This window comes from Martes martes (assembly GCF_963455335.1).
Source record: "Martes martes genome assembly, chromosome: 3".
NCBI lineage: Eukaryota > Metazoa > Chordata > Mammalia > Carnivora > Mustelidae > Martes > Martes martes.
In genome coordinates, this window is record NC_137890.1 from 192,491,075 (window position 1) to 192,511,587 (window position 20,513).

At 46.0% G+C, this 20,513-nt stretch overlaps 1 protein-coding gene across 1 annotated transcript in view; it reads right to left on the minus strand.

The window, feature by feature from the left end:
* Positions 1–4,202: 4,202 nt before the first annotated feature.
* GLS (glutaminase) overlaps positions 4,203–20,513 on the minus strand; it is a gene marked incomplete at its 5' end in the record, with an annotated part of 80,976 nt that continues 64,665 nt past the window's right edge. The window contains 4 exons of the mRNA XM_080799519.1: positions 4,203–6,869; positions 9,590–9,653; positions 9,738–9,814; positions 10,952–11,013. Of these exons, the coding sequence (XP_080655645.1) occupies positions 6,713–6,869; positions 9,590–9,653; positions 9,738–9,814; positions 10,952–11,013 (360 nt within the window). The 3' untranslated portion in view covers positions 4,203–6,712. The remainder of the gene's footprint in view (positions 6,870–9,589; positions 9,654–9,737; positions 9,815–10,951; positions 11,014–20,513) is intronic.

A 20,513-nucleotide genomic window follows, 5' to 3' on the forward strand; every position in this document is an offset into this window, starting at 1 on the left:
CATCATCTCTCCTGTGCTTTTTCTAGACTGCTTTCTGATGTTCCGTGAAGCGTATTCTGTTACTCACCATCTTCCCTCACTAGCACTGACGCCACGCACGTGGCTTGGTGGGGCGGGTTTGGCACGTTCTTCCGTAGAACGTTCACAGACAGACGGCTGTGTCTGTAGCTGCGCCTTCATTTCCCACCGTCACCACCACAGTTATATTAGTAAGCAAATGCCGTATTTTTCTGGTGGGGATAAACTTTTCTCAAAGTCTATTTTAAAAATTTAAACTATCTATCGCCTTAAATACACCCTGCACGTGGTACTCCCCTCCTCTCAGTTTTTATGTAAGACCGTGTGAACCTGACTGGCTTTGTATTGACTTTTTTTTTTTTTTTTAAGGATTTTATTTATGTATTTGACAGAGATCACAGGTGGGCAGGGAGGCAGGCAGAGACCGAGAGGGAAACGGGCTCCCTCTGAGCAGAGAGCCCAATGAGGGGCTCAATCCCAGGACCCTGAGATCATGACCTGAGCCAAAGGCAGTGGCTTAACTGGCTGAGCCATCCAGGGGCCCCTGTATTGACTTTTTAGGTTGAAAGGAGGAGGGAACAAAGAACAGAACGTTAAAAAAAATATTGTTTCTAATTGTCAGCATTTTAACTGTTTGGTGTGTTTGGCCCTTTGAGAACAACCTGGCGTGGTTTCATTTTACCGTCCAGCCAAGAGATTTTGGTTACTTATGAGAAGTATTGAAACTCTAGTGTTAATCTCTTAGAAACAAATTTGGCATAAAGATTTTAAAGGTTACTGGCATTTATGTGTAGGTTTGATGTTTTTCCCATTTTCTTCTTACTTATGATCGAACATACAAACGCGTGAGTCCGGATTTCCGAGGAAGGCTGGTGACACCACGGTTCCGAGCACCGGCCCTTCTTAGCCTGCTTGCGGCCCAGACTGCTCTGGCGGGCGGCTCGGTGGGAGGGAGCAGGTGGGCGGCAGTTCTGCCACGAGCGGCAGGAGCGCCGAGAAAAGCAAACAAACCAGAACAAGTGCTTTGGTCTCGATGACCACAGCTGTCTCCAGATGCGCAAATAATTTGGCAGTTAGTTTGAAATATATTTTGGTACTGCTAATATAAGTTCTAACTTAAAAACACATGGAAATGGGACTCTTGTCTTGTCTCCGAAGCCACATCTCAGACCCACGTCCCGAGATCAGAGGGCCTCTTCCTCAGGAGTCACTGTGCCCACGCCAAAAGGGGCCATTTTTCTCCAAAGATGTTTTAAGCTAGAAAGCCATGGCCTTCTCAGAGTAAAAGGCACCCTGAGCTGGGAGAAAAAAAAAATCATGTCATGAAAGACATAATCACTACTTAAACATAAGTCTGCCAGCCTTGACCTAACTATTGTTTGAAGAGTCGTCAGGGGATAGTGGTGTAGGCTTGAATGCTGGCATCGTAACAGATAGGACCTTTCTCATCTCTGCATCTGCAGTCTTCACATCGGGGAAAAACAGTTTCTTTATAATAAACACAGAGAACAGTATTTCTCCAGTAGGTAAGGCCCTGCCTAGCCCTAAGCTTATATTCATATATATTGATCATTCTCATGAGTGACCATGTAGATCCTGGCTTAGGGATGTTGATGAGTTTCAAGAGTGCTTCCAGTGTGGTTTTGTAGAGGGTTTGATAAGCACGGAGCTTTTATACACCAGCTGAGAAAGCTCTCTCCTCATCAGATAGGAAGGGGATTCCTGAGATGGCAATAAACGATTGAGCTGTTTATTCAGCATTAAATGACCAGAACCGACTTAGTGCCTGTAAGCTACAGTGGAGTATTAAGTGAGTAAGCAGAGCGCTCCTTTCACCTCTGCCTGTCCCGGGAGAAACTAGAAATTGTTTTGAACACGGTGGTACCTACTGTCTGGACCGGGATGCTGTTACCAGAGCAATGGGTATCTCGCCTGAGCGGCTTCTGTTGGGCAGTTAAGACTCACTCCCTGTACTCACTGTACTAGTTCATCGAATATTACCGAGTACCTGCAGGCAGCCTGCACTGTTCTAGACGTCTGGGAAACGTCGGGAAGCAAAACCAAAGAGCCCTGCTCTTTTGGATCCCGACGTGAGATACTGGATCATAGGTTCTAACTGCCTTACTTACAGAAACATAAGATTTTGTGAAATAGCCAAAAGCTACAGATAACTTAAATTGTTCTATCAAAATATCCACAATTCCAAGGAAATGGCATTTAAAACAGTTTTAAGAAGGCTAAAGATAATATGGTTTTTAGAACCTTCTCATATGAATTTTATAGCTCTTAAAAGATACACTCAAACCCTGCTTCCAAGTTTTAGAAGACTGACTTCAGGTTTATGTGTATGTTGTACTGAGGAGTTAAACCTCTTACTTGGCCAACTGAAAAAAAGTACCACACGTAAGCATTTGTAAGCGTAGTAAATTTATATTGGGCATACAAATGTAGGGGTGCCTCAATGGTGCCTTTGGCAGGAAGCTAATAATCGGTTTTGCATTCTCATACTATGTGAAGTCTATGTTTCCTGGTGTCATCGCACCACTTTAATGCCCTGCTGTTGGTGTGTTGACAGCCTTGCCCTGGTTTTCTGTACGTGAATGGAGCAGCTTTTGTTATTATGACTGCTTGTTGGACTCAATTCTAGTAGACTCTTTAAAAGACATGTGGAGAGGAGCACCTGGGTGGCTCCATCGGTTAAGTGTCTGCCTTCGGCTCAGGTCATGATCTCAGGGTCCTGGGATCGAGCCCCGCGTGGGACTGCCTGCTCAGTGGGGAGCCCGCTTTCTCTCCCTCTGCCTGCCGCTCCCTCTGTTTCTGTGTGCTCTGTGTTTCTCTCAAATAAATCTTTAAAAACAAAACAAACAAAAAGACACAGAGAGGCAGCTAGGGGCAAGGCTGGCGCGCGTGGAGGCCTGGAGTTGGGTCCAGACTCCAGGATAGAAAGAAAATGCCCAGTCTTTGCCCCTTTGTAAGAACTGACTTAATTTTCTATCCTTCCTGTCCCAAAACACACATACCTTCCCTGATCTTCTAGTAATCACATCCTTTCTTTATGTAACTATAAAGTACCCCTTCCCCCAAAAGCCCCTTTTTAAAGTCTGACCTAACACATTCACCGGCTGCTTACCTGTGCTGTCTGGCCTGTGAGTCATGAATTTACTCATTTACTCATTTTACTATGAAAGTTAGTAAGTAAAATTAGAAAGATTACCCAGTCCTTAAAAACAGTCCCAGAAAAGTAATACACTCCTGTTGTATCAAGGATAAGCATAGTCTAACTTTTCTGTATTTGGTGTTACTCATCTGTTTCCCGTGCGCGGGTGTGCGCACGCGTGGCTCCTGGCGGCCACGCGCGGCAGGGCTGAGCACTGGAGCACTTAACGCTTGTCTTTAAAACTCTATAGTTTTAAAGTCCATAGTTTTCTGCCTGTAAAGTCCGAGTTTTCTGTCCATAGCGGGGACCGTGTGTTAGGATGTAGAGAAAGAAGAGGAGACTCCCAGTTCTGTCTCTTTCCGTCCTAAAATGTCAGTGATGCAGATGATTCACACCGCCTGACCACTACTGCAAAGCAAAGTACTTTGTGACAAACAACTCTGGGAGCTGAAAATGGCAGCCGTGTATTCTCATACTGTCTCTAGGGTTAGAAAACCACACACTACCCCTAACCCTGTAGACGGGGTTTCTGGCCTTGGGAGCGAATGCCATCCGCATAGACCCACGAACCAGGAAGGTGCTGCAGTTTGCCGGCTCGTCCTGCTCGGACCCTAGTGTGGCTGCACTGGGTATAGCTCCCTAGACAGATGACAAGGCTCTGTGAGAACCACCTCTCTGCTCACTAGCGGAGGTCAGAAGCCCTCCTAGCGAAGGACACGTCTAATGACTGAATTCTACGGATGCTTACAGAGTGTGTCCTAACTGCAGAACGATAGCTTTAGCTTCTGGAGCGCTGGAAACATGCCTGTCCATCCTCCCGCCCTCAAGGATGAACTGCTTACAGGGCCGTCGTCTTAATCATTGTGAGAACCTCCGCTGCCACCTTGCATAGTTCCTGGCTCAGAGCAGGCATTAGAAATTGATTTGAACCAACTAGATACAGTCTTTATGCTCAGCAGAGTTCCTAACCCAGTGATGTAAGAGAACCTTAGTGGTTTTAAAAAATTCATTTTTACAGGTATTTTTTGATACATGTATTTATTATGCTGTAAAAAGCAACACTACCTGATTTCATTTAAAATAAATATTTCCCAATTTCAGAATACTTACAACTTATAGTTTTAAGGTTAGATTCACTTTGGGAGGTTCTGGAAGCGAATACATTCATAGCTGTACAGTCCCCAGAAAGAATCTAAATCCAGCATCAGGTCATTCAACCCCCCAGACAGACAACAGCATCAAACAGTGGACCACGAATCCGCTCTGCAGCTAACGGGCAGCGCGGGGCGGTAGTGGGATACAGCACGTTACACCCCAAAATGAGATCATTAGAACTGAGACCACCAAAAACAACCGTGTAGACGGAGCTTTAAATAAACATGACCCTAGAGGGCTCTCATGGTACGGAAAAAGCACTGACGAGCCTAAAGCCAAAACGAAAGGATCTTCGGAGTATACTGACGGCAGCAGTTTCGAGCGCAGCCCAGAGCACTGAAGCCAAGCGCACTTGTTACCGGCGGCCGGCGGCCAGCGCGGGGCCCGCCGAGCCACACACAGCCGCACGGGGACATAAGGGCACGTTGGACTAAACCACAAAGATTTTACAAGGTACTTTTGACCTGAAAAAAGATAAAAACTCTCTTCGTTTCCAAACAATAGTTAGGACCTCTTTTCATTAAAGCCTCAAAATTGTTGGTAACCTTTAAGCCACACAGCGGAATCGTCTTAGTGTTTCATTTTCATCACGCAAAGCAGGCGGCTGCTTGAGCAGTCATTTCAGTTAAAGAACATCCCACCCCGTTAACATCTGTGGGGACGATGCGGTCCCCCCGCAGCGGTCTACCAGCACCCCCCGTCCGCGTGGCTTGACAGATCCGGGGGGAGGACACGGCGACAGGGCTGGATGCCAACCTCCGTGTTCCCGCGGGAGCAGCCGGGGGGCGCCGCGTCGTGCCCAATGCAGCTCAGGGAAGGGACTGTCCGCGGCTCCTCCAGAGCTCGTGCTGTCCAGGTAACAGAGGGGCAGTGGCCGAAGCCTCTCACTTTGACTGGAAGCAAAAATGGAAGCATTTGGAGGGTGTCCGAGGGGAAGGGCCCTTCGGCATGATGAAGGCTGGAAGCAGCAGTGCGGGCCGATAGAACGGGGGAAAGGGACTTGCTGAGTTTGCTACAACAGCTAGCATCTGGGAGTGGAGGATTTTGTTCATTTCACTAAATAGGGCTTTGAAAAAGTCCACTTGTATGTGTATGTGCCTGTGTGCGTGCTTAATATCAGAAAGCCTCATTAGCGGACCCCTGTACCTCCGAGGTGTGATAGGATAAGCACAGGTACGTTCCTCCCCAAGACAACAGCGGGTCTCAATTTAAAATGAGGCCTTTTCTTACTAGAGTCAGCCACCAATTATACAGTAATTATACAGCAGAGAATCAGGAGAAAACGAGTGATCTGGGGGTCCCCCCAAAAGAACAAATATCTTGATGCCTTTAATTATGGGTTTAAAAATAAATGATAACAGTAACAGTTCCCATACCATCGTAACAACTTTGGTAGCTTAGAGTGTTGATCTGAATTTATGCTCATCTTTATCCTGGAAACTGAAACGTATCTTAAAGAGCTGTAGTAGCTCATCCCTTCCTTTTTTAGGTTGATGAATTTGACTAATTTGTACTTAGCTTAGTAATTTGTCTCTGGTTCATCACCTGTAGACAAATGGAATAATTGTAGCTCAGATGCCAGATAATGTGAGACCTTTTCTGACTTACGGTGGAAAACATGAAAACTGCATAGAGTGCTGGCACCCACATTCCCAGCTAAAGCGAAGAGGCAAATTGCTAAATGTCTGGGAAGAGAGGCTGGACAAAGGGGGATATAGAAAAAGGAAATTTTTTCCAAAAGTATTATATAACTACATTCACATAAATATTTTGGTCACCAAACTTATCTTAAACAGATTCCCTGATAAAGTCTAATCAGAATTGGTCTATGCTACTACAAGTTGTTAACTATTTTAATTTTTAAAGAGTCACACCAGGAAGCTAGGGTGTTGGGAGACATTTAAAACACATAACCCTAAGTGCATATAGTTGTTCAGACACTCAAACTAAATCTACATTTGAAGTCCTGAAAAATCACACTCTTTTTGCTCCTAAAGGCAGCCCTGACCCATCTGGACAGACTGTACAACAGAACTTGATTTATAAATGCCTAAGTTCATCATACAAATTGAAAATTCACAGAACACACAAAAATCATGAAGACCACACAGTTAAGCTCGCATCAGTAACTACTTCTTTTACATCAAATTATATAATGCACGAGGTAAATATTGCTCACATTATGGAGGGAGATTGTTTTATTTCTATTTTTTCCCAAAGAGATCAGATTTGTCCTGTGTGTACAATGAAGAAAACTCCAGTAACACTGAAATGACAAATGTCGTAAAATATACATCACTACCAGATAGAAATACACATGTTCTTCATAATCATTTTCCACAATTAAATAGGTAAGTGATTTCTATTTGGGGCTTAAGACCGTTACAACAATCCATCAAGATTCTTATGGACCGTTTGGTTTTCTTTTCCGTTGTCGGAGTCTCCTTGAGGCGTGTACTGGACCTGGTACTCCTGGAGGATTTTAAATACATCGTGGTGTCCGAAGTGCAGCGCTTCGTCCATGGGCGTGTTATTCCACCTGCATAAGTAGCACAACACAGACGGGGCGTTAGATCGTCCCCACACGGAGATGAAAACCCAGCGTTCTGAGATGCTAAATCTAGCAGGCTTAAGGCCCATTCAAATTTCGCCATTTTATCGCTGTTATACGGAAGGTACAGAAGGGGATTCATAATTCAAAAAGAGGTCTTACAGGCCACTCGAGATATGGGGAGGAAGGGAAAACAAGCAGTCGTTAGAAATGGATCTTGCAAAAAAAAAAGAAACGGATCCCGCTCACACATCTAAGTGTGTATGGAGGGGAGGTTCTAGTGTGGACAGATACGATGGACTCCTCCAGGATTCCTGAATTTTAATTTCATGAAAAGCCCACAGGATCGCTCCTTAAATAAAATATTCAAGGAAAAGTCAGGTATATAACACCCACCACCCTATCCTTTGATCGAAAATTTGTGTTCCTGTCAATTCAAAAATTCCGACCAATCTCCGAAGTCTGGGAATAACCGTGACCTCATTAGGGTCCAGACACACACCGGAGGAGCGGCCTCGGTCCCAGAGGGCTTGACATGGTCCTCATCTCTGGTAAGGATGGGAACCCAGGGGCTCAAATGGACCACTGCACCCCCCGAACAATAACGACGCTTTCCACGGTGTGTTTCTGGGGTGTGCTCCTCAGTGACTGGGGAAGACTGAAAGAGTTGCCAGCAGCGACTAACCAGCTCAACAGCCCTTGGAGAGAAGAGCTAATACGGTGAACTCACACGCAGGTAGAGGAGAGAGTGAGGATCGGTTCCCTAACACTCGACCCAACTACTGAGCCCCTCTGCCTCTCTCGCCGCTGGGCTTCTCCATGGCTGCCAGGCGCCCAGACTCCCACTTTTCCGTGTGCTGCTCCCCCAGCCTCTGGCTTTCCCTCTTGCCATTTCTTCTTTCCCGCTCTGCCTTCAACCTTTTACCTCCTTAATGGGATCACAGCAGGGAACTGAGGTTTTTTTGAAAAGTCTCAGAAAATATTTCTGGATAAAATTTGGTAATCTTCATTTTAAAAATCAGGTAAGTCATATTTTACATGCATCTTCGCGTTTCTCCAATAACGGCTCCTTTTCCACACTGGCCTTCATTAATTTGGGGAGTCCGTGGCCTTAAACGGTGTGGGGGGGGGGCTATTCAGGCATCTACAGCATATAAGGAACTTTCTGGAACAAGCGCATGTTAACGGCAAGTTACCTTTCTGACAACTCTTCCTCCATGAAATAATACAAACTCCACTTCAAAGAATACACTCACTCCAGCCTACTTTACAGCTGAGGGAACACTGACTCTGAAATGGGGAAAGGAGTTGTCTCGGTTTAGCTTGTGTTCTAGAGCGGCTGAATATCCAGTGACCGAGTGACCTACTTAACGCCTGTCAGGTGGGCGCATCCACGTCCACATTGCTAGAGGCCAATGGAGGGCAAAACCCCAAACATTTCAATCGTTAGATAAAAAGGATAAAATATAAAGCACAGTAACGGTTTCCAGCCTGTGTTAGTGTTTTAGCTCGCATTAGACACACAGGGCACGAGGCTGGGTGGGGGAAACACTCTCTCCTCGGTGTCCTCCTCTAGAAAGAGCTGGTATGAACATCACACTTGGGGATAAAAGGGAGGATTGTCTCCCCTAACATGAGGTTTTAGAACTTTAGGTCATGATGAGATAAAGTGTCACCATCCTTACATCACTGCTAACAATTTCCAGACATCATAACTTTTCTGCATTTCTTGCAAGCAGCTGGAATTAATAAAACCCAAACTTCTAATTTTAAAAACAGCAAAACAAAGATCTAATGGCTAGAAAACAATCAACTTGCCCCAACTTATTGACATAGTCCTCAAATATCCAGTCCAAAACTCCTAATGAAACTTACCAACCTCTCAAGTATTTTTTCCTTCAATTCTTAACCTTTATCGTCATGACTGACTCATCCAGTCCCATAACTCCGGTCACACGACGGGCAAGTCTGTGGGCCCGGAGCTGACTTCGCGTATCTGCACGTGTGACAGAGCCGCACTCGCGCCTCCGGGGACCACCCGCTCCGGGGACAGCATTTCCTTCCCGATGAAAGGCGGTTTGCCACGTGCCCCAGGAGAGAGCGGAGAGGAGCACAGCGTCCTCCGGGCAGTTTCTCCCGCTGCAGACAGGGCGCCCTCCTCTCCGATCCCTGCCTTCACATCTCATCTCTTCCCCAAAGCACGGAGTGAAATTCAACTCCCCAGAGCCTTCTAACACTGACGCCAACCAAATCTAGGAATTTCAAGAAAGTCTGGTATATTCATTTTAGCGTTCTAGGACAGTGACTTTCTTACACATTCTTCATATGCTCCCATAAATGTTTATCTCGTCTACCTGATGAAGGTAAAAGCCCCACAAGGACAGAATTCCTATTTTTTTTTTCTTTTCCAATACAAATCACTATTTTCTTCCTGCAGTGTATTGACTGACAGAGTAACCCAAAAAATCCTGAATAAGACCATCCTTAGATGAGACAGGATATGGGAGAGAGAATGATGCACCCAGCGGAAACGAGGTTTTGTTGGTCGCCTCTGTGAGGCACCACAGCAAGCTGGAGAGCGTCTCCAGGATAGAGCGCCTTTAACTACACCGTCAGCTTCAGCAGCACGGCCCTGTACAGCAGCACGGCCCTGTAGAGCGAAACGCTGACTTGCCAGCTACGTGGCAGAGGGAAACAGAAGTGCTCACCTGTCCTTGGGGAAAGGGTTGACTTTGCACGCTTCCAGCAAAAACTTAACAACTTCAACGTGACCTGTATCCAAAACAAAACAGGCAGATTTTAGTATTAAGTTACATCTGGGAAAAGAAAAACGAAACAGAATGGTTCCTGTATTACCCTCGGCGGCGGCTACGTGGAGGGCCGTTCGGGAGTCATAGTCGCGCTGCTCCATGTCCATGGCTGACAGAGCAAATCTGAAAACGCGTGAGAATAGCTATTCGTGAGCTACGCGATCGAATCCACACTTGTCACATTTGCCCCATCGATCTAAGGTCTTGGGAGACAGGTAAGTGCCATCCTTCACGAGGCTCGCTGATGGGAACTTAGCCTGTCCAACCACTGCCCAGGCCTCTTCGGGTGAATGCCACCTCCCCTCTTTTCCTTAGCTTCGTTCTTTTGGGGTAAAAGGAAATCTTCAACTCTCCCAGATTTCAGATTCATTACGTTAAGTGTTCAAAACTCAAGAACAGGGGCACACTAAAGTTTGTGCCTCAGGAAGGGAAGAAACTAATATCTATTACTAAAGGTAAATGTTTTTACTGAGGCTCCCCTTCTGTAAAATAACATTTTCTGGTGTACAGTGTACACGTGTTAATCAGGGAACTTTAAAAAGAACTTTTAAAGTGCATATTGTTTTACTGAGATAAAATTACATAGAACATTATGGAAGTTTAAGGGGGAAAACATGTTGGATTTGATACGTTTATATACTACAGTATGACTACACAGTAGTAGTAGCTAACTCTTCTATCACATCGGTAATTACTTCTTTTTTCTGGTGAGAACAATTGAGATCTGGTCTCCAAGCAACTTTGAAGTTGATAATGTAATACTGTTGGCATAAATACTAATCAGACCTTAAGACAAAGGTAGGAATTAAGCCTAGATATTCTCCATGTTCCAATTCAGTTGCTACTCCGTACAGGGAGTCGTAGGTTTGGTGTGCAGCACGCCACACCCCTTCTCACCCCGGTGATCTACCGAACACGAAATGCCCCTCTTTTCACTCCCCCTTCACCTCCAAATGTGGGAAGGGGAGAGGAGTCGGGGCCGGAGAAAACATTATTCAACTCCAATAAAACGCTAATGAGCCAGATTAGCTGACCAGGTGCACATGGGAGGACAGCGGTCTCGGCTTCTTGGGAGGTAGAAAAGGACGACACCACACGGGAAGCCTGAGGCACCGGAAGTGGGATTTAGTGTAAATTTGGGTCATTTTTATTAGAAATGGAAGTGAGACTTTAGCCTTAAGGTACGGCCACCTGCCCCACAGCAACTTCACAGACTCCTGTAAACCATCCGCTGAGCCACACGCCACCCCGCGAACACACCTCCGCAGCGCAGACACATCTCCAGTGTACGCGGCGAACAGGAGGTTTATCACGGACTTCACCTGTGAAGAGAAGAGAGTTCAGGCATCCGAGGGGGAAGAAAGTAGAGAGACTGTGCTACTGGCACCGGCGGTGATCTCCATGTGCTCTGAACTCAGCTGGGTCACACGCACAGTTACCAAAGTGCACTTCTATCACCAAAGAGGACACACGTGTGATTTTTTTTTTTTTAAATAGAGGGTTAGGAGAGAAAATTCATCAGTAAAGATAAGCTACATGAAAGAGGGAGTGGAATAATATTGGCATGAAAGTGGAAATTTGGGACCTGGAAAACACACATAGTTGGGGCAAGTGAAAATTGTTTAGAACCTTTCTTATTTAGTTAGTCTCAGTACCGTGAGTGGACTTCTTACACTCACAAAATTCACATCACATCTTTGTGAAAAAACTAAATCATGCTATATAACTGTCTAATCCCTGCCAGCAATCACTGTCCTCACCAATCACCAGCTTCTCTGGAAATCCTAGGAGACAACGTTCAGTATTAATCACCTTAAACTTAAGGACTATACCTGCCCGGAAAGACAGTCTTCAGGTGGTCTAAAGTAGGGCATCCCAGAGCCTGTGACCACTGCCTCTGCTTAAAAGGTGGGTGAACTCCCCAGATTTTAAGTCACTGCTAATGAGTGCCCCAAGACTTCAAAGTCTATCTTCTGACAGTTACCCACTGGCTTGTCTTTACAATTAAGGAAAAGGCTAGTTACCCTAAAAGGTCATTAGATTTTGGCCTTCTTTCAGAGAACTTTATCCAGCCCTGTTCCTGAGAAACCGCTGAACACACAATGTAAATACTACAGAAATCCCCACTTTCATCTTTTGCAACTTCCGTATGCATGTCGATGACCCTACTGGCAGTGGACTCAATGGTTGAAAACAAGAGTTGAATTGGAGGGATGGAAAGTAACCCAGCTACCCACCGACAAAGCCATGGGCCTGGGACATGCGCTTCCAAGAGCTTAACCCGGACCCTTCCCCTTTCCACAATGGCTTCCCTCTCCCCGTCGCTTTCCTATTAAATCAAACTGGAACTCGCCATGGCTGGACTTCTCTGGGTCAGCATTTTCACAATATGTCCTGTAGAGACTGCACACATGCTCCGGGAATGTGTCCTGGGTCCTATAGTCAGGTATTTTCTTAAAATATTAAACCCCCTTCTCGGAGATTCATGGGCATATGAAAGACTCTGTAAAGTTCTGCAGCACAAGAACCTGTCTAACGAGCTGAACACACTCCCCAGATTTTACCAGAACTGTAGACATGACTCCGGAAAACCTCCCCCGCACTCCTGTGGTCCACCAGCTTCCCTTCCAAGCCGCCTGCTCCTGCCCGGCTTGTGCTCTGGGTCAGTCTCCTGCTAACCCTGAATCTGGAACCGTATTCTCATGGAGGTGGAGAGAAAAGCTTCACGGAATCACAGAGAATGTTCTGAGAGGATATCGTAGCACCTCTCTTCCCATTTCTATCTGTCCTAGTCCCACACCTCAATTTGATACGTTTTAGGAAAAACAGCCTTTTGAAAAAATGTCTTCAGGTGATTTTGACTGGCGCTCTTCTTGGTCAGGAACCACTGTTCCAAGTGCCCTTAACTTTTTTTTTTTAATTGGATCCAATTGGAATCTCCAATTCCCCTTGTGGTCTTGGGCCCACGGAAAAAATACTGATGAGCTATTACAAATTCTTCCAATTTCCAGCTGGTCTCTCATCATTGCTTGACAATTTTTTTTTTTTTTTTTTTTTTTTTTTTCTGATTGATTCCCTTTCGCTCTGTCTCCAGGCCTTTTAATACTTGGAGCGTCCCCGAAAGCAGATGGCCCTGACCACAGCTGTACTTCCAAAGCTCTTCTCACTTCTCCCTCCTCTATCATTACACAAAACATCTGCTTCCAACACCTGTTCTCCCTTCTTTCTCTCCAAACCTCAAAGCAAAGCACATCTACCCTTTTTCACTTCCGAGGCTAACTTCTTTACCTATTCCTTAAAATATATACCCTCCCAGCCACGTAAACTTGCCCCTCATTTGCCCTTCTTGTTTCCACACCTCCACCGCTACCCCGATTGCTGCCTTAATACGGACACAACTTCAACCTGTTTCGAAAAATCACGACCCCATGTTGGTACATATTTTCTGAAAGTAGCTTGTATTTTTCATTCCCCGCAAATCGCCTCCTCATCCACCGTCGCCCCCTCCGCAGAGCTCCCGCAGCCTCCCCGAGCCCGCTTCTCGGGGACCCCCGCCCCGCCGGCCCCTTTACCCCGCGTCTGCCGCGGGCCCGGGCGCAGCTCCCCGTCTACATCCTTCATCGCGGTCTTCGTTGCTAAGCGGCACCTCGACGGCTCGCCGGCCTGTCCCGCTGCCTCTTCGCACTCCAGCGGCAGCGCCTCGGCGGCCGTCGGTGCCGTCCGCCCGCGACGGGGCCTCCAGGGCGCTCCACGGCGCCCCGCGCTCGCGCCTGACCGCGCGTCCCCCGCCGGGGCCCCCGTCGCGGACGACGCTGCGGTTCCGCCCGCCGCTCCGGCCCGAAGCCCAGCCGTCGCCCGGGGCCGCTGCAGGGGGCCGCGCCGGCTGAGCCCCTCGAGGGCGCCCGGCCAGGTCGGGGCAACCACCCGCGCTCCCCGCACCCCGCCGCGGGGGCCGCGCCCCAGGCCACGCGACGGCAGGAAGGGAGCCCCCGCCGCGCACCGCGGACGCTCCGCGCGGGCCAAGGCAGGACCGGCGTCTCCTTCACACGGACCCACTGTCCGGACCCCGGAGGACGCCCGGGTCCCGCTTCTCGCAGCCGCGTCCAGCCCGTCCGCACCCCGTGTGGGGTCGCGCCCCCGGCCGCCGCCTCGTCACTGCAGCCCAGGCCCCCTCACCGCCCCCGGGGCCGCCCCCGCCTCCCGACTGTCGCCGCTCCCCGCCTCGCCCCCGCGGGATCCCCTGGGGACGCAGGTCACGGCGCCCCGGCGGGTCCCGTCCGGCCGGAGTAGGGGCCACACCGTCCGCGGCCCGCGGAGCGCGAGGGCCCTACTGCCGGCTCCACGGCGCGGCCCCGGCCACCCCGGCCCCCCGGCCCCCCGGCCCCGCTCCTCGCCCTGGCCGGGCCTCGCCGCGCGGCCGCACAGGGACGCTCCTGCCCTCGTCCTTCAGGTCTCTCCGGTCTCGCCTCAACCGTCGTCTCACAGGTGCCAGATACTGGCCTCTTCCTCCTCGTGCCTTCGCCCCGACCTCGCAGGGCCCTCTGCAGGGCACTCATCACGTCTGGCATCCTGTGTATCCACATCACGGACCTGATTTCGTATAAATCTGCACTTACACGGGTTTCTTAGCTCTTTCCCCCACTGAACGGAAGCCCCATGCGAGGCCGACCTTATGTTCACCCCATCACAACCCCGGGGCCCGGCGCCCGGGCCCGGCGCTCACCAAGTCCGGCCGACGCCAATCAACGCACCGCGCACCACGGACACAAGCGTCCACCCCAGTTACGCCACAACTGAAAGAATGTGTTTACGGACTAAATCAATATTCTCTCCCCAAGCATCAAATAGCCACATTGTTAGCACCACCCCTTGGGGGACTAAACTGTAATCATTACTAATTCTTCTACCTCCTTTAACTTTTCCTTCAAATATCACCGAATTTGTTCAGTCCTAACTGGTGCCTCTGCTTCTGGTCCTTCCACCCACCAAAACTCTCCCATGTATTTCTACTCATCTTCCCCAAACATTGCTCTGGTCATTAAAGGCTTCTCAGCATGGGAGTGCCAAAAAAACCCCCAAATCATTTTTGATAAAATTTAAATTCTTTAGCCTTGCCTTCAAGATTCTTCACTCTGGCTCACCCACTGTTTCCTTCTTAACCTCAACCGAACAAACCTGGTCTTACCTACTGCTCTTGTTTTTACCTTTGTGTCTTTGCTCCTTTTTCTCCTTTTGGGAACCTCTAGAGTCAAACCCCTCCGTTCCTTCAAGGGCTGCCCGGGAAACCGCTGAGACCCCTTCTTTGCTACCACACTGCCTCAGGCATCTCATCCAGCGTCCACTCTCCATGTGACCTGTTGCCCGTGGCCTGCACAGTGTTTTGTGACAGCATGTGCCAAGGGGTCATCAATCAGACCCCGTATCTCCCACTACAACCCTGAAGGTAACTTTTGCTCCTACGAAGCCACAGTACACACTTTTCACTGCCTGAAAGCATCTTTTCGGCACCCACTTCCCACTGCAGTGTGATCCGCAGCCCCGCTCCACGAGCTCTACGCCGATCTCTTCAATCAGAAGTCATCTCTTTCTCCCACACTTCCCTCCCCACGGCACTATCGCACATGGTAGATTTACTTACGTGTCTTACTTATCTCCTCTACCACCCAAGAGAGACCCAGAGTTCCAACATGGATCCCACTAATACACTGACTACACGTAGTTCTTATTCTTTAAAGTATATTAGTCCTTCTGAGCCATAAATCCTTGATGATTTCCAGTGACCGCACGCATGAACTACATCCCCTTTATAAAATTCTGAATTCAGACCAACCTCGTTTGAGGAGACTTTTTATACATTGTATGTGTCACTTAATTATTCAATATTTCCAAAGTTCTAAAACTACGTATTAAATAAGGCCCAAGCATGGCTGGTTTTAGAATATAATCAGTCCACTGAGAGTGTTAACACTCTACTCACAAGTGCGTTTCAGCTCAGAGAGAAACACAAAACGAGGAAAAAAATCAGGAGACTGTAATGTACAAAGGCTCTGTGATTTATCAGGGGAAAAATACTAGCTTGCCTTAAACAAATTATTAAAGGGTAACATGGAAACGTAGCACTCATCCCATGAAAACAAAAAGCTCGCTGCAGGACTGAATCGAGTCCAAGTCATAGATCAAGACAAGAAGGAGCTCGATCACAAAATGAGTGCCAGGCACTTCTCGACAGAAGAACACTAAGGGGGAGCACAGACACGGGCACCATTTAAAACCACATTTACGCCGGCAAATAGCCACCTATATTTTTAAGGCTTGCATAAATCACGAAACGAGCTCTGAGCAGAATGCCAAGAAAGAAAATGGAATGGTTTAACGGTTCCGAGACAGCAGATGGAGCGCTATTTCATTTAGGGACGGTGCACTTCCTGGTCTTGTTAAAAGAGTCCCACGCGTGTCCCCAGCTACACTGGCACATCCTCTGGAGCTACGAGCACCGTGAGCCAAACTGGAGGGCGAGGACAGCCTGTGAGAGGCCGCGTGCGACCCCAAGCCGGCCCTCACAAAGGATGTGGCTGTGCTCCCCACTGATCGAGGCTCAGTCCCCTAATTCCCAGCAGAGACTTGGGTTATGTTACTTTTAAAATACCTGTCAAGAAGGCCAGTGTAGACAACAGGGAGTTGACATGAGCCGCTGAGACAGATTCATCTGTCGTGATGAATCACTCCTTGGTACAAAGCAGCAGAACACACGTGGTTCAACAGTGGCCTGTACAGGAAGGGCTCGGATGTTTAATGTCTGCTTCTCCAAAGTAAAGCGAAACTTCACTTGGGCATGTAGTCACTACAAATTTATAAATTGTTAACCAGCTTTCCCTTCATACTGCATATTTTCCAGTACTACTACATTTTTCTTATCAAATCTCTGTGTCAGAACCTGCCAGAACCAGACAACCTTATCTTAGTTTATTTATACAAAGTCATGACAACAGTGGGACAAAAATGTTACAGTTCACATGAGTTCCTTTAACACTAGCATGCTTGGCATATCAAAATTATACTTTTTTTTTCCAAAACAGCTAGAAGCAGTTGGAGATTCTATCAATTTTATAATTCTAAAACAAGACATTCCTAACTCTCCAATCCTATCAGTCTGTTCATTTTAAGCCTGTGCAAAAGTTGAATGGTGTGGCTTTTGTCTCCTTTTCCCAAACGCCTTCATTCTGCACAAGCAGCAATTAGAATTACACAACACCACTTTACACTTATATAATGAGCAACCTTGAAAAATTCAACATTTTAGAAAGTTGTAATTGTTTTTAAACATTTCTGATAGGCTGGCTATAAAATAAAATTGTAGGTATATTTTATTTATTGCTACCACGGAGGTTAAGGGCCTTCGCTCAAGGTCATATAGCGTATGAATTAGTAATGTAGCTGGGCTACATTCTCAATTCTGTACAACTACACCATGGTAATGTGAGTCCTTAAGACACCTCACTGCTATCCAGAGGACAGAAGAAAACCAAAGGATGAAATGGCAATTTAGCTCTAATCCATAAAGGTCCTTTGCTAAATAGCAGAAGAAAGGAGGGGAGGCTGGGAGGGAAAGGTTGGAGAAGAGAGACACAGAGGGAAGAAGGGAGGGAGGATTGATTCATTAGCTTTACTCCAAGTATTTTATTTCCAACTCTGCTACCAACTGCAACACTGTGGCTACCCTTGTTTTTCCTTATTGGTTTCTGTCTTCATACAAAGACTAATGCAGCCCTTTGGAGAGGCTTTAGTGAAAGCAGCAGCAGCGGTGACCGAAAAAGCATCCCCCTGTTCCTACCACTTCTGGCTTGACGTGAGCCGCGCTCTCATTTCCAGCTCACTACGGTATCTGTTGCCATGGGACAGACACTCTTCTTCATCTGTTAAATAAACCATCATCACTCCAGATCCAATTCTGCTTTAAAAGCTTCACGCCAACTTGGCCTTTCAGAGCCTTTAAATGAAAATAAGTTTTCAGCCTTCTTAAAGTCACGTTAAGAAACACAAACCTATCATAGTATGGCTAAAGAAAAATTAATCTCCTACCAACAAGTGTAGAAATAAATATAAACCCGCGCCTCTTTCCCTTACTTAATATTCATGTATTTAATATGCTCTTATTTAATATCATATGGACAGGTAAAAACAAAATTATAGTACTTCTGTGACTAGAAAGTGGAAGATGAGCATGTATGAGGCTACATGCTCCCAAGCTTTTCCACTGACTTACTCAGACACAATTATTAATCTGCTATATGCGGACAAAATTAATCCAAACTGACATGATCAGAGGATTAGAGGAAATCCCTTCAGGGAATAACAGTCCAGCAATTTCATGACACTTCCAAATTTTTAATGCAGGAGGTGCTCATACGATAACTATAATAGAGAGGAATAAATTGAAGAGTAAATTTTACCCTAGAGAGGAGCACAGAAATTTCACTTACAAACTCTAACTTCAAAATGGCAGGTCCAAACACTGCATTCTGCTTGATTAAAGAACAAACTCTCCTAAGAAGACCATTTTCAAAATTTCTCAGTGAACAGATTAACCTGAAATAATTTTAATTATTCTTAAATTAGGAAGTCACGACTATATCAAAGAAATCTGACAACCCATGAAGGCGAAAATTCAGATTATATATTATTTGGAAAAAATAATATATTTTATTTTGGACTGGACTCCCTGGACTGAACTAAGTGCTTTAAGTGTTGCTGTCTGTTATTATTCAAAGGACAGGAAACTGAAGGCTAATGCATTTAAATTAACTCGAGCAAAGTAACGTGGCCTAGTGAGAGCTCACGCTCTCACTGCTGCTCTCGCTCCGCTGCTCTCAAGCACTTCGCAGGATCTCCTGCAGGTTTCCTAACAAAACCTGAGACAAGATTTCTTCACCAATACAATACCAAGACTAAAATCAGAAAATACCAACTAAGGAGGTTCAAAGGGAAATCAGAGATACTAATTTTCTATTGAGGTGCTAGCCAAAGGTATTTTGTTTTTAATTGAAAAGCAAATAGAGGAACAAAAATCATTCAGCTTGGCATATCAATGCCACAAAAGGAAAAAAGTTAAAGATATCTACAGTCTCTGCATCGAAGTCTTTAAAAGTGAAATATGAGTATTGGATCAATGTGAACACAGCAAATATGATTGCTACAGCATTAGCAGCAAATAAATTACTTATCTCAGTGGTTCATGTTATTCTGGTAAACGCCAATGAATGGCCTAAAAAATACCAACGGGCCCATTAGCAACACTCCCTTTATAGCCAAGCATAAAAGTAGCCAACAACATATCTTTGTGTGGCATGACAAACAGCATTCCTAATTGAGAATCCGGCAACAAAGAGGAAGAAAACTGGAATGAGCCAGGGCAAAGGCAGTGGTTTCCCTGAAGAACAGAAGTGCATTTTCCATGGGACAAACCTACGAGTATTGATATGGCACAGAAAACTACCGAAGTTTCATATTCGCTATCTTCCTGGCTCTCCTTCTCTCTTATACAAATATTTGTAAAACTCCATGAAGCCTGGTTAACAATAGTGTGTTCAGACAGAGGACAAGGTGTCACACTTCTGGCATGATCAAATGTCATGTTCATTTACAATTATCATTAACTAAAAAAAAACTAAAGTTTTTTTTTATCATTTTTATCATTTTATCATTTATCATTTATCATTTTATCATTAGCTAAAAAAAACCCCAAAGAGTCAAAGAAACTAAGATCAAAGAATAGGACAGAAAGAGAAGAAAACGGTCACCAAATGCATTTGTACATAATACTTTAAAACAAACAAAACAGGGTCAGGGCGAACAGAATTAAAAGATTCTCACACTGTCTAGTAGAAATTAAAGATAAATATACACAAGATCCCTGAAAAGAGAGAAGGTTCTTTTCTGCCAAGAAACAAAGATTTGGCAGCAGTAGAGACAGAATTACGTCTTCAATTTAAAGGACTATCTGTGCCTTGCGTGCCCTCATGCATGCCCTCGATGCTGCTACGACAAAGCAAGGCGTGGGGACACCGATATTCTAATTACTCCAGCCACAATACATTCTTACTGACTGCTTCGATTCTAGAAAGAAAGTCTCATCTCCAGAGAGCCATACTTAATTCTCTACATTCTTTAATGTTTATTTTTCGGTTCTACTGCGGAAAGTCTGACACGCTCACTTTATGGACAACACACAGAGCAGGCAAAATCACATCTGGTTTTCTAGCGCTGTGCACTTTCCAAAGCACTTTCATAGACATCGTAGTATCATTGAATTATGCTAACAGGTTCCTCCAGCACATAATACAAGAAGCTGCTGGAGAATAGAGTATTTTTAAGACCCTTAAAAATAATGCAGTGTAACACTGTGTGAAAAAAATATATAAATAGGCCAAAAAAAAAAAAAAAGTCACTCCAGCACCATTCTTGGGGCTTATCATGAGACTTCTTAGCATGTATCTGTATTTTACCATTCATAATTCTTATCAGTAATATTTTATTTGAAGAAAGGAGGACGGACATGGCAAAATTATACATGGAACTCATCTGTGAGTGAAAATTCTTTAAGTAGAATCAAATTTTGAAAGGAAAAAGCCTAAATGTATGTCTCCTATATAGGGAGGGTCTAAAGTAGATTCCCAAGGCTACTGTTAAAATCACTCTCTGGTAAATGCTCTAAAATCCTTCGCCTGATCTCCTGCAGCTCCGGAACCTAAATTTGGAGTGTGGCTATAGGATAATGGGGGGAGGGAGGCGGGGGCAACAGAGCAGATTAGCGCCACCGCAAATC